The sequence below is a fragment of the Anomaloglossus baeobatrachus genome, chromosome 2 (assembly GCF_048569485.1).
Source record: "Anomaloglossus baeobatrachus isolate aAnoBae1 chromosome 2, aAnoBae1.hap1, whole genome shotgun sequence".
Classification (NCBI taxonomy): Eukaryota; Metazoa; Chordata; class Amphibia; order Anura; family Aromobatidae; genus Anomaloglossus; species Anomaloglossus baeobatrachus.
In genome coordinates, this window is record NC_134354.1 from 744,984,923 (window position 1) to 744,999,892 (window position 14,970).

General features: G+C 50.2%; 1 protein-coding gene across 2 annotated transcripts in view; it reads left to right on the plus strand.

The window, feature by feature from the left end:
* Positions 1–14,970, plus strand: part of ATM (ATM serine/threonine kinase) — a 262,350-nt gene that overhangs the window by 47,690 nt on the left and 199,690 nt on the right. For both annotated transcript variants that reach the window (XM_075337438.1, XM_075337439.1), the window contains exons 8-9: positions 10,476–10,645; positions 14,716–14,888. In XM_075337438.1, coding sequence (XP_075193553.1) covers positions 10,476–10,645; positions 14,716–14,888 — 343 coding nt within the window. The remainder of the gene's footprint in view (positions 1–10,475; positions 10,646–14,715; positions 14,889–14,970) is intronic.

Sequence of the window (14,970 nt, forward strand, 5' to 3'; positions counted from 1 at the left end):
GGTATTTGAGAGAAGCCTCGTTTCTGGACGTTATATCGATGAGGCCAGTACTGCTAAGTAGTGAACCACCTCTTTAATTCAGCACTTGTAAATAATTGAGACACTATTGGAAATATTACCAAGTTTGGGGGAGTCAGGAACTCTTGGGTGTTGTCTGCTGACACCAGGAGGCTGTTTACTAAGGGTGCGTGCCCAAGATCATTGTTCATAGCATTTTGGATCCCGCATGTTTCAACTGCATCCATAACGCTGCAATGTACAGTACAAGCAGGGCTGTATTTTGCCTTCGTGCTGCCCTAGGCACTTTAAGTGGTCGCGCCCCTTAGTGACAACGTAAAACTGAGTTTTCGCACTCGACATCTGTTTAAGGCAGATCTACTCTGTAAAACACTTTAAAAAGTATCAATGAGAAATGAAGGGCACTAACTTCCCCCCCCCAATGGGGATCACCACAGGCACATCAAAACATAGCATGAATATAAAATATTCCCACCACACCGTCCCCACTTATATACTGTGACTGTCACACTGCCCCTAATAAACTACACACTGCCCTCCCTTATAAATTATACCCACCACACCTTCCTCAATTATGAAATATGATCTGTACTGTCCTCACATCATGCTGCCCCCTCCTCACAATGTCCCATGCATGCTGCCCCCTCCTCACAATATCCCATGCATGCTGCCCCCCTCCTCACAATATCCCATGCATGCTGCCCCCTCCTCACAATATCCCATGCATGCTGCCCCCTCCTCACAGTGTCCCATGCATGCTGCCCCCCTCCTCACAGTGTCCCATACATGCTGCCCCCTCCTCACAGTGTCCCATGCATGCTGCTCCCTCCTCACAATGTCCCATGAATGCTGATCCCTCCTCACAATGTCCCATGCATGCTGCCCCTCCTCACAATGTCCCATGAATGCTGATCCCTCCTCACAATGTCCCATGCATGCTGCCCCTCCTCACAATGTCCCATGCATGCTGATCCCTCCACACAATGTCCCATGCATGCTGCCCCCTCCTCACAATGTCCCATGCATGCTGCCCCCTCCTCACAATGTCCCATGCATGCTGCCCCTCCTCACAGTGTCCCATGCATGCTGCCCCTCCTCACAGTGTCCCATGCATGCTGCCCCTCCTCACAGTGTCCCATGCATGCTGCCCCTCCTCACAATGTCCCATGCATGCTGATCCCTCCTCACAATGTCCCATGCATGCTGCCCCCCTCCTCACAGGGTCTCATGCATGCTGCCCCCCTCCTCACAATGTCCCATGCATGCTGCCCCCCTCCTCACAGTGTCACATGCATGCTGCCCCCTCCTCACAGTGTCCCATGCATGCTGCCCCCCTCCTCACAATGTCCCATGCATGCTGCCCCCTCCTCACAGGGTCCCATGCATGCTGCCCCCCTCCTCACAATATCCCATGCATGCTGCCCCCCTCCTCACAATATCCCATGCATGCTGCCCCCTCCTCACAGTGTCCCATGCATGCTGCCCCACCTCACAATGTCCCATGCATGCTGATCCCTCCACACAATGTCCCATGCATGCTGCCCCCCTCCTCACAATGTCCCATGCATGCTGCCCCCTCCTCACAATGTCCCATGCATGCTGCCCCCTCCTCACAGTGTCCCATGCATGCTGCCCCTCCTCACAGTGTCCCATGCATGCTGCCCCTCCTCACAGTGTCCCATGCATGCTGCCCCTCCTCACAATGTCCCATGCATGCTGATCCCTCCTCACAATGTCCCATGCATGCTGCCCCCTCCTCACAGTGTCCCATGCATGCTGCCCCCTCCTCACAGGGTCCCATGCATGCTGCCCCCTCCTCACAATGTCCCATGCATGCTGCCCCCTCCTCACAGTGTCACATGCATGCTGCCCCCTCCTCACAGTGTCCCATGCATGCTGCCCCCTCCTCACAGGGTCCCATGCATGCTGCCCCCTCCTCACAGGGTCCCATGCATGCTGCCCCCTCCTCACAGGGTCCCATGCATGCTGCCCCCTCCTCACAGGGTCCCATGCATGCTGCCCCCTCCTCACAGGGTCCCATGCATGCTGCCCCCCTCCTCACAGGGTCCCATGCATGCTGCCCCCTCCTCACAGGGTCCCATGCATGCTGCCCCCCTCCTCACAGGGTCCCATGCATGCTGCCCCCTCCTCACAGGGTCCCCATGCATGCTGCCCCTTCCTCACAGGGTCCCATGCATGCTGCCCCCCTCCTCACAATGTCCCATGCATGCTGCCCCCTCCTCACAATGTCCCATGCATGCTGCCCCCCTCCTCACAATGTCCCATGCATGCTGCCCCCTCCTCACAATGTCCCATGCATGCTGCCCCCTCCTCACAGTGTCCCATGCATGCTGCCCCCTCCTCACAATGTCCCATGCATGCTGCCCCCTCCACAGTGTCCCATGCATGCTGCCCCTCTCCATGAGCTCCTAATGCTGCCTTACTCTTTTTCATAATGACACCTCCATGCTGCCCCATTCATCATACTAAGACCACCACACTAGCGCTTATACTGAGACCCCCCCCCACACACACACTACCCCACTCTTGATATTGACTCCCCTACATTGCTCCACTCCATACTGAGCCCACACATGCTGCCCCTTCTCCATAATGAGCTCCCAATGCTGCCCCCCTCTTATTCTGAGTCCCTACACTCCACCCATCGATTTTGTCATTGCACTATCCCTCAACCCTTGTCCTCTGTCTCTAGGATTGGCCCCTCTCTCCCATTCCCCAGCAGCAGCCTCTCTCCCCCGCCTTCAGCAGCAGCCTCTCCCCCAGCATCAGCCTCTCTCCCCTCAGCCTCCCCCAGCCTCTCTCTCCCCCAGCATCAGCCTCTCTCCCCCCCAGCCTCAGCCTCTCTCTCCCCCCAGCCTCCCCCCCAGCCTCAGCCTCTCTCTCCCCCCAGCCTCAGCCTCTCTCTCCCCCCAGCCTCCCCCCCAGCCTCAGCCTCTCTCTCCCCCCAGCCTCCCCCCCAGCCTCAGCCTCTCTCTCCCCCCAGCCTCCCCTCCAGCCTCAGCCTCTCTCTCCCCCCAGCCTCCCCCCCCAGCCTCAGCCCCCCCCAGCCTCAGCCTCTCTCTCCCCCCAGCCTCCCCCCCAGCCTCAGCCTCTCTCTCCCCCCAGCCTCCCCCCCAGCCTCAGCCTCTCTCTCCCCCCAGCCTCCCCCCCAGCCTCAGCCTCTCTCTCCCCCAGCCTCCCCCCCCCAGCCTCTCTCTCTCCCCCAGCCTCCCCCCCCAGCCTCACTCTCCCCCCCAGCCTCTCTCTCCCCCCAGCCTCTCTCCCCCCAGCCTCCCCCCCAGCCTCTCTCTCCCCCCAGCCTCCCCCCCAGCCTCTCTCTCCCCCCATCCTCCCCCCCAGCCTCTCTCTCCCCCAGCCTCCCCCCCCAGCCTCTCTCTCCCCCCAGCCTCTCTCTCCCCCCAGCCTCCCCCCCAGCCTCTCTCTCCCCCCAGCCTCAGCCTCTCGCTCCCCCCAGCCTCTCTCTCCCCCCAGCCTCCCTCTCCCCCCAGCCTCTCTCTCCCCCCAGCCTCCCCCCCAGCCTCTCTCTCCCCCCCAGCCTCCCCCCCAGCCTCTCTCTCTCCCCCCAGCCTCTCTCTCCCCCAGCCTCCCCCCCAGCCTCTCTCTCCCCCCAGCCTCTCTCTCCCCCCCAGCCTCTCTCTCCCCCCCAGCCTCCCCCCAGCCTCTCTCTCCCCCCAGCCTCCCCCCCCAGCCTCTCTCTCCCCCCAGCCTCCCCCCCAGCCTCTCTCTCCCCCCAGCCTCCCCCCCAGCCTCTCTCTCCCCCCAGCCTCCCCCCAGCCTCTCTCTCCCCCCAGCCTCCCCCTCTCTCTCTCTTCCCAGCCTCCCCCCAGCCTCTCTCTCCCCCCAGCCTCCCCCCCCAGCCTCTCTCTCCCCCCAGCCTCCCCCCCAGCCTCTCTCTCCCCCAGCCTCCCCCCCAGCCTCTCTCTCCCCCCAGCCTCCCCCCCAGCCTCTCTCTCCCCCCAGCCTCCCCCCCAGCCTCTCTCTCCCCCCAGCCTCCCCCCCCAGCCTCTCTCTCCCCCCAGCCTCTCCCCCAGCCTCTCTCCCCCCCCAGCATCTCTCTCCCCCAAGCCTCTCCCCCAGCCTCTCTCTCCCCCCAGCCTCCCCCCCCAGCCTCTCTCTCCCCCCAGCCTCCCCCCCAGCCTCTCTCCCCCCAGCCTCTCTCTCCCCCCAGCCTCCCCCCCAGCCTCTCTCTCCCCCCAGCCTCCCCCCCAGCCTCAGCCTCTCTCTCCTCCCAGCCTCCCCCCCAGCCTCAGCCTCTCTCTCCTCCCAGCCTCCCCCCCAGCCTCAGCCTCTCTCTCCTCCCAGCCTCCCCCTCTCTCTCCCCCCAGCCTCAGCCTCTCTCTCTTCCCAGCCTCCCCCCAGCCTCAGCCTCTCTCTCTTCCCAGCCTCCCCCCAGCCTCTCTCTTTTCCCAGCCTCCCCCCAGCCTCTCTCTTTTCCCAGCCTCCCCCCAGCCTCTCTCTTTTCCCAGCCAAAAAGAGGCATCGCAACGATCATCAACTAACCTGTAAGGTGCCCATACATTCTAGGCTCTGCCTTATGCATACCTGCTCCGGTGCCTGCTGCCCTGCTCTGCTGATTATCCTCTTCTGGCTGGCTCCGGCTCCAGTCGCGTCCTCCTCCGCGGCGTGTGTCGTCTACAGCATTGGACGCTGCAGCACGGGGCAGTGAGCTGATTGGCGCGCCCACGCGCCTCTGACCCGGAAGTGCAGGCGCTGGAACTTCCGGGGTTAATCAGCTCACTATCTAGAGACAGAGGTGCGCCTTTCCTCCCTCTCACCCCCCCCCCCCTCGAGAACACAGCGAAGTGCAACGGAGGGAGGGGCGGGGGGGGCGGGGATGTAAAAAAAAAAAAAAAAAATTATAAAAATTTTTTTTTTTTTTTTTTGCTGCCAGAAAGTGCCGCCCCCCCGCAACGTGCCGCCCTAGGCACCGGACCACGGGTGCCTAGTGGCAAATACGGCCCTGAGTACAAGCACAGTGCATGGGATTGCTAGAAATCCCATGCCCACTGTTCATGTACGGCAGTTTATGGTAGCGTTAACTGAACTGCGGTGTGGCTTTCCGAGCCGCAAGCATGTAAATTCTTTGCTGCGGAGAACAGATGAGAGAGAGACCGCGCCGCACTGAACCCTGATCCTGGGCACAGGCAGCTGTGGTCTCCTGTCAAGGAGACTTGTGGCCCCACAGGTCAGAACCCCCTGCATCCAGGATGCAGCTGGACCTGATAACCTTAGCGCATGTGCATACTATGTGCCCACGGGGACAGTGTCCTGCGGATATATCCACAGGACATTCCGCAGGAGCTCCCAGAAAACCGCAACACAACTTTGTCTGTTTACATGCTGCGGTTTTATTGCGGAATGTCCTGCAGATATGGTGCGGGCATTCTGCATTGAGGATACAGCTGCATCCTCAATGCAGAACATGTGCTGCAGTGATCGGGAGTTCATACTCACTTCCACCATGCAGCACTTCACTTTCCGGCGGCCGGGTCACTCTGTCAGTGTCTGCAGGAGAAGGTGGGCGGGCCTGAACTAGCTCCGGCTGTCACATGACCGGAGCTCGTGCAGGCCCCGCCTACCTCTTCCTTCCTGTACCTGGATCCACCGCGCTGCTGTGCACCAAGCGGAGAAGGTGACTCGGGTGTCTGCTATGGCAGGTAAGTATATGGGACCCTGCGGAGAAATCCGCAGGAATAATTGACATGCTGCTGATTTTTCCGCAGGGAAATCCGCATTATTTCCGCTGCGGAAAAATCCGCAGCGTGGGCACAGCAGTTCCTAAATGCCATAGAAATGGCTGGGGAGTAGCTGTGCTGCAGATTTTTGAAAAATCTGCGGCAAATTCCGCGCATTTTCCGCAGTGTAGGCACATAGCCTAAGGGTTCGTTCACATCTGCATGTAAAATATGGCTCCATTGTTGCTCCTGAAGTGTCTTGGAGTGAGATGCAAGTGTCATTCCGTATGTCATATGAGTGCTATGCGAGTGCAATTTGCCCCTCGTCTTGTCTACGTGTGACATCTGTGTCATGCGTCTGACGTCCGTGTGACCTGCATTTTTAACATGGAGTTTTTACATATTGTAGTAATAGCTAGCCGGCTAGGTAGATGTGCAACATATATAATGTCCCACCACCCTACATATTGGAAGCGTGCACCCTTTAGTGCCTTTCATGTGACATTAAAGGGTGTTTAGCCTTGTTTTTAGCCCCAAATTCATTATTTAAGAAAAAAAAAAACGACATGGGGTCCCCCTTATTTTTGGTAGTTAGTGTAATCCGAAGCTCCTTGAGTTCTTCACGCTGGCGGGTTTTCTGCCATGGAAATTGGTTGTTATTCATCTTCTCTCTTAAGCGGGCTTTACACACTGCGATATCGGTACCAATATCGCTAGTGTGGGTACCTGCCCCCATCTGTTGCGCGACACGGGCAAATCGCTGCCCGTGCCGCACAACATTGCCCAGACCCGTCACACATACTTACCTGCCCGGCGACGTCGCTGTGACCGGCGAACCGCCTCCTTTCTAAGGGGGCGGTCCGTGCGGCGTCACAATGACGTCACTGAGCGGCCGCCCAATAGCAGCGGAGGGGCGGAGCTGAGCGGGACGTAACATCCTGCCCACCTCCTTCCTTCCGCATAGCGGCCGGGAGGCAGGTAAGGAGAGCTTCCTCGTTCCTGCGTTGTCACACGGAGCGATGTGTGCTGCCGCAGGAATGAGGAACAACCTCGTTACTGCTGCAGTAACGATTTTTGAGAATGGACCCCCATGTCACCGATGAGCGATTTTTGCACGTTTTTGCAACGATGCAAAATCGCTCATCAGTGTCACATGCAACGGCATCGCTAATGCGGCCAGATGTGCGTCACCAATTCCGTGACCCCAACGAGTTCGCATTAGCGATATCGTAGCGTGTAAAGCCCCCTTTAGGTTACTTTTAGGTGGAGTGTTTAAGAAATTTGACCAGCTTTGGGAAGATTGTGGTTGCAGCACAAAAGGGTTCAGGCCATAAACAAATACCTGAAAGTCAAAAAGTTGACCCGTCACCCACTGTAGAAATAGTGTCCCCTCAAAATGGCCAGACATACTGCCAGATGCTTCTTGAACTGCCAGGAGGTCAACAATGTAGTAGTCTAAAGAGTGGAAGAACCTGGAAAGATGTTTCCACAGAGGTATATGGAGATTTCCTAGAACTCCTTGGCATCTTGGGAACCTCCCGTTGTTTATCCACAACCACAATGATGTTTCTTCTATAAAGACCCTACTGGTAGACGCATCAAATCTCTGGCTAAATCTTTTTTTCAAGTCCACAGGATCAGCTCCATGCCCAGTTTTCACACATTCTCTTCTTAGTAAAAAGAAGAGCGGCTACAACACAAGGGTAGATGTGGCTGTCACAAGTGACAGACAGTCATGTGGTTTCTGGCTATAGAAGGTCACAGCGTTTGGCTGCACAGAATACTTCCTGACTTTCCATCGTTCCTGCTGTCAGTATTCATTGGTACAGGTAGCTTTCCTGCTGGATTCATCTCTCTCCCTTTTGGACCCAGCAGGAGTCCCTTGGTGTTTAAATTCCCTTCCTTACTATAGATTGGTTCTGGTGATATTTTCAGTTCATTCAAGCTGAGGCAGCAAGCAGGTGGCTTGTACTCCTCTGTGGTATTGTTGCTGGATGCTTTGCTGAACTCCTACCTGAGTCATCTAATACGTAGTTCATGCTTTTCCCCCATGTGTCCTCCTTGTGTCTTCTCTAGTGTTTAGTGGGGTTGACGAAGAGCTCATCCCACCCGTTCCCTATTTAAAGCCCAGCAGTAGGGATACCTAGGGTCAGGTGTCCGGCTCGGCACATAGGGGCAGAACCTATCTAGGGTGGTGAGGGACCTCAGAGACCAGCAGTAGGATCGGTCAGGGGTCACCATCTTCCCTCTCCCTAGACACAGGGTTTCCCTTCCCTTTCGCCATGCATTTGGTACTAACCCGTACCTAGTATGACAGTGGCCCTGTCCCAAGCTGCCATCAATTTCTAAATTAGTTAACCTTTTCAAATGCAATAGATAAATGGCTAACATTCAGCTTCTAATCCATGTCCAATGTTATGTTCTTACTAAAATAAATAAGTGTTTTTCAGATCATTACATTCTTGCTTTCTTTACATTTTGTGCAGCGTCTTAATGTTTAGGTTTCGGGATTGTACTAAAATTAATATATATTGTGCTGAAAATAATTTTTGCAATTGGGCTTCATGAATAATTTTGCATCCTTTTGTTCCATTATTTAGGCCCTTTCTTTCCTTGCACATTGCTTGCTGCAGATTGAGTTGAGTTCATCAATAAGTGCAATCGGACTGATTTTTTTTCTGTCTGTCTTCCAGCTGATTTATGACTACTTCATTGTTCAGATCAACTTTGATGTGGCTTTAAATCAGCTCTGAGATACAGTGGGGAAAAAAGTATTTAGTCAGCCCCCGATTGTGTAAGTTCTCCCCTTTATAAAGATGAGATTTGCCTGTAATTGGCATCATAGGTGATCACAACTATGAGAGACAAACTGAGAAAACAAATCCAGAAAATTATGGTGGAAAATAAGTATTTGGTCAATAACAAAAGTCCATCTCCATAAATGTATATATCCTTTGTTGGCAATGACAGAGGTCAGACATTTTCTGTAAGTCTTCACAAGGTTGGCACACACTGTTGGTGGTATGTTGGCCCATTTCTCCATGCAGATCTCCTCTAAGGCAGTGATGTTTTGGGCCTGTCGCTGGGCAACACGGACTTTCAACTCCCTCCAAAGGTTTTCTATGGGGTTCAGATCTGGAGACTGGCTAGGCCACTCCAGGACATTCATATGCTTCTTCCAATGCCACTCCTTCGTTGCCCTGATGGTGTGCTTGGGATCATTATCCTGGTGAAAGACCCAGCCATGTTTAATCTTTAATGTCCTTGCTGATAGAAGGAGGTTTGCACTCAAAATCTTATGATACATGACCCCATTCATTCTTTCATGTACATGGATCAGTCGTTCTGGTCCCTTTGTAGAGAAACCGCCCGAAGGCATGTTGCCACCCCCATGCTTCACAGTAGGTATGGTGTTCTTTGGATGCAACTCAGCATTCTGTCTCCTCCAAATGTAATGAGTTGTGTTTCTACCAAACAGTTCTACTTTGGTTTCATCAGACCATATGACATTCTCCCAATACTCTTCTGGATAATCCAAATGCTCTCTAGCAAATTTCAGACAGCCCCGGACATGTCCTGGCTAAGGATCACCTCACATCAGCGGTATTTTGCCACAAAACCGAATCCATTACAAATGCGTTTCAGTTGCATTAATTTCCAATGGAATTGCGACCATATGCGGTCACATGCGGTTGTGTATGACACCCGCAACCGCATGTGACCGCATCTTTCCGCGATTCCATTGGAAATTAATTGAACTGAAAGGCATTTGTAACATCCGTTTTGCGGCAAAATACCGCTGATGTAAGTTGAGCCTTAAGCAGGGGAACACGTCTGGCACTGCAGGATCTGAGTCCCTGGAGGTGTAGTGTGTTACTGATGGTAGCCTTTGTTATGGTGGTCCCAGCTCTATGCAGGTCATTCACTAGGTCCCCTCGTGTGGATCTGGGATTGTTGCTCACCGTTCTTGTGATCATTTTGATCCTACGGGGTGAGATCTTCTGTGGAGCCCCAGATCAAGAGTGATTATCAGTGGTCTTGTATGTCTTCCATGTTCTTATTATTGCTCCCACAGTTGATTTCATCACACCAAGCTGCTTGCCTATTGCAGATTCAGTCCTCCCAGCATGGTGCAGGGCTACAATTTTGTTTCTGGTTTCCTTCGACAACTCTTTGGTCTTCACCATAGTGGAGTTTGGAGTGTGACTGTTTGAGGTTGTGGACAGGTGTCTTTTATACTGATAGCAAGTTCAAACAGGTGCCATTACTACAGGTAATGAGTGGAGAACAGAGGAGCCTCTTAAAGAAGAAGTTACAGGTCTGTGAGAGCCAGAAATCTTGCATGTTTTTAGGTGACTAAAGACTTATTTTCCACCATAATTAGCAAATAAAATTTTGCCAAATCAGACAAGGTAATTTTCTGGATTTTTCTCATTTTGTCTCTCATAGTTGTGGTCTACCTATGATGTCAATTACAGGCCGACCTCTTCTTTTTAAGTGGGAGAACTGGCACAATTGGTGGCTGACTAAATACTTTTTTTTCCTCACTGTATGATCCGAACCGACAGATAAAATAACTAGATCACTGACTGATTCCTAATTAATTCTGAAATCATCAATGTGCAAAAAAACCCCGAAGTGTTCTTAATAGTCAAACAGTGCACATTGTTTTTTAGTGAAACAAAATCTCAAAAATTATTTTCTAAATGTTTTACATGAAAATTATCCATAACCCTTATAGGATCATTCTTCTCTTTATAGGTGCGTATGCATTTGATGGTGATAAGTGGCAGCGAACTTTGTACGACCTGTATGAGGCCATCATGAGTGAGATCAGTCAGATTGGCAGCAGAGGGAAATATTCTTCTGGATCTCGAAACATTGCAGTCAAGGAGAACTTGGTGGAATTAATGGCAGACATTTGCCATCAGGTATTGTTTTATAATACATTTTGTGTAGCAGTAATTGTGCTCTACTGTAATATTTAACCTCTTAACAACCTATGATATATAATTACTGTACATCACAGCTTGTACCCGCCTCTATCAGCAGCAACACGAGCTTGGTCTGATTGGTGCTGGTTATCTTTTCAGATGCCACTATGCCACTACCAGTCTATTATCAGCATTTAAATTATCTGGGGAATATATATATATATATATATATATAATATATATACATATACAGTTAGGTCCAGAAATATTTGGACAGTGACACAATTTTCGCGAGTTGGGCTCTGCATGCCACCACATTGGATTTGAAATGAAACCTCTACAACAGAATTCAAGTGCAGATTGTAACGTTTAATTTGAAGGTTTGAACAAAAATATCTGATAGAAATTGTAGGAATTGTACACATTTCTTTACAAACACTCCACATTTTAGGAGGTCAAAAGTAATTGGACAAATAAACCAAACCCAAAAAAAAATTTTTTATTTTCAATATTTTGTTGCGAATCCTTTGGAGGCAATCACTGCCTTAAGTCTGGAACCCATGGACATCACCAAACGCTGGGTTTCCTCCTTCTTAATGCTTTTCCAGGCCTTTACAGCCGCAGCCTTCAGGTCTTGCTTGTTTGTGGGTCTTTCCGTCTTAAGTCTGGATTTGAGCAAGTGAAATGCATGCTCAATTGGGTTAAGATCTGGTGATTGACTTGGCCATTGCAGAATGTTCCACTTTTTTGCACTCATGAACTCCTGGGTAGCTTTGGCTGTATGCTTGGGGTCATTGTCCATCTGTACTATGAAGCGCCGTCCAATCAACTTTGCGGCATTTGGCTGAATCTGGGCTGAAAGTATATCCCGGTACACTTCAGAATTCATCCGGCTACTCTTGTCTGCTGTTATGTCATCAATAAACACAAGTGACCCAGTGCCATTGAAAGCCATGCATGCCCATGCCATCACGTTGCCTCCACCATGTTTTACAGAGGATGTGGTGTGCCTTGGATCATGTGCCGTTCCCTTTCTTCTCCAAACTTTTTTCTTCCCATCATTCTGGTACAGGTTGATCTTTGTCTCATCTGTCCATAGAATACTTTCCCAGAACTGAGCTGGCTTCATGAGGTGTTTTTCAGCAAATTTAACTCTGGCCTGTCTATTTTTGGAATTGATGAATGGTTTGCATCTAGATGTGAACCCTTTGTATTTACTTTCATGGAGTCTTCTCTTTACTGTTGACTTAGAGACAGATACACCTACTTCACTGAGAGTGTTCTGGACTTCAGTTGATGTTGTGAACGGGTTCTTCTTCACCAAAGAAAGTATGCGGCGATCATCCACCACTGTTGTCATCCGTGGACGCCCAGGCCTTTTTGAGTTCCCAAGCTCACCAGTCAATTCCTTTTTTCTCAGAATGTACCCGACTGTTGATTTTGCTACTCCAAGCATGTCTGCTATCTCTCTGATGGATTTTTTTCTTTTTTTTCAGCCTCAGGATGTTCTGCTTCACCTCAATTGAGAGTTCCTTAGACCGCATGTTGTCTGGTCACAGCAACAGCTTCCAAATGCAAAACCACACACCTGTAATCAACCCCAGACCTTTTAACAACTTCATTGATTACAGGTTAACGAGGGAGACGCCTTCAGAGTTAATTGCAGCCCTTAGAGTCCCTTGTCCAATTACTTTTGGTCCCTTGAAAAAGAGGAGGCTATGCATTACAGAGCTATGATTCCTAAACCCTTTCTCCGATTTGGATGTGAAAACTCTCATATTGCAGCTGGGAGTGTGCACTTTCAGCCCATATTATATATAGAATTGTATTTCTGAACATGTTTTTCTAAACCGCTAAAATAACAAAACTTGTGTCACTGTCCAAATATTTCTGGACCTAACTGTGTATGTGTATATATATATATATATATATATATATATATATATATATATATATATATATATATATATATATATATATATATATATATATATATATATATATATATATATATATATATATATATATATATATATATGGGCGTCCAAAAATAGGTGGACAGTATGTGTAATAGGGTTATCATGCATGTTGTAAAGTGAAACTGACTCAGTTGCCCTTAGCAACCAATCAGATTCCACTTTCCACTTTTCATTCTTCACAGACTCTTTGGAAAATGAAAGGTAGAATCTGATTGGTTGCTAAGGGCAACTGAGTCAGTTTCACTTTACAACATGCATGATAACCCTATTACACATACTGTCCACCTACTTTTGGACCACCGTGTGTATATACAGTACAGACCAAAAGTTTGGACACACCTTCTCATTCAAAGAGTTTTCTTTATTTTCAGGACTCTGAAAATTGTAGATTCACATTGAAGACATCAAAAATATGAATTAACACATGTGGAATGAAATACTTAACAAAAAAGTGTGAAACAACTGAAAATATGTCCTATATTTTAGGTTCTTCAAAGTAGTCACCTTTTGCTTTGATTACTGCTTTGCACACTCTTGGCATTCTCTTGATGAGCTTCAAGAGGTAGTCACCGGAAATGGTCTTCCAACAGTCTTGAAGGAGTTCCCAGAGATGCTTAGCACTTGTTGGCCCTTTTGCTTTCACTCTGCGGTCCAGCTCACCCCAAACCATCTCGATTGGGTTCAGGTCTGGTGACTGTGGAGGCCAGGTCATCTGGCGTAGCACCCCATCACTCTCCTTCTTAGTCAGATAGCCCTTACACAGCCTGGAGGTGTGTTTGGGGTCATTGTCCTGTTCAAAAATAAATGATGGCCCAACTAAACGCAACCGGATGGAATAGCCTGCCGCTGCAAGATGCTGTGGTAGCCATGCTGGCTCAGTATGCCTTCAATTTTGAATAAATCCCCAATAGTGTCACCAGCAAAGCACCACCACACCATCACACCTCCTCCTCCATGCTTCACGGTGGGAACCAGCCATGTAGAGTCCATCCATTCGCCTTTTCTACAAAGACACGGTGGTTGGATCCAAAGATCTCAAATTTGGACTCCTCAGACCAAAGCACAGATTTCCACAGGTTCAAGAAACAAGGGGTGGTCCTGCACCAATCCGCGTGTTTACCTGCGGTACCGCATGCATCCAGAGGGAAGATGTTGCGATGTGATTAATCCAGAGCGGGGGTGCCCGTCAGCAGAAGTCCCCTCTTAGGAGCTGGCTCACAGGTTTCCTCCAGCCCTTTTACCTATGCACCTGTCCAAATAAACCTTTTTCCAGCACAGCGGATGGAGTGCGGTCCTTTCTTCATCTTACCTACTTCCAACAGATTTCCACTGGTCTAATGTCCATTCCTTGTGTTCTTTAGCCCAAACAAGTCTCTTCTGCTTGTTGCCTGTCCTTAGCAGTGGTTTCCTAGCAGCTATTTTACCATGAAGGCCTGCTGCACAAAGTCTCCTCTTAACAGTTGTTCTAGAGATGAGAAGGTGTGTCCAAATTTTTTGTCTGTATATGTGTGTGTGTATATATATATATTATTATTATAATTATATGAGGAAGCGGCTTTCTATAGCCCATAAAGTAAGGCAGGGTCACAAGAGGCAGGGGCGGTGGTGTAGCAGGGTGATGCGGCGGGTGTCGCAGATGCTTGCTGTCGGTGCTGCGAGTCAGGGAAAATCCAGAAACTATTTGTGGTGCGGGCTTCAAAGAAATGGCGCCCGAACTCGGCACGTGTGCAGATTCAGCTATCGGCTCAATAACGAGCCGAGATTTCCTCTGCGCATGCACCGCCTCCATGCGTACATTTTCTTTAAGTCCGCTGCTGGGAGATCATTGGGCCAGAGGCGGTGCTTGTGCAGATGAGAGCTTAATCCGGGGTTTCACAGCATGGTTGACTAGGTGGCATTTGGCAACTAGTCCTTTAGTGATAATCTCCTGCTGATAAAACACTGATTTTATTGGGCCAGTAGCACACAGCCAATACTAGGTGACACATTACTGGAATCAGGTTATCAGCCCTCAGATTACAAAGCAAAAACCTGCTGACAGATTCCCTTTAATACATGCTTAAATCTTGATATCCCCTATTTTCTCAGCTCTTTACAGAAGACACCCGCATCTTGGAAATCACACAGGCCTCCTTTGCGGTGACTCAGAGAGACTCTCTTGGAAATGGAGCACCAGCCAAGCGCAGAAGGATAGAACTGGGTTGGGAAGTGGTCCGTGATAAGCTTCAGAGGTCAAAGAATGATTTTGATGTTATTCCATGGTAAATATGATCCGTGGTCACTATTGTATCAGTTGTTTGTAGATTCCTGTAGGCTTAAAGGGAACCATATTGTACATGCAGT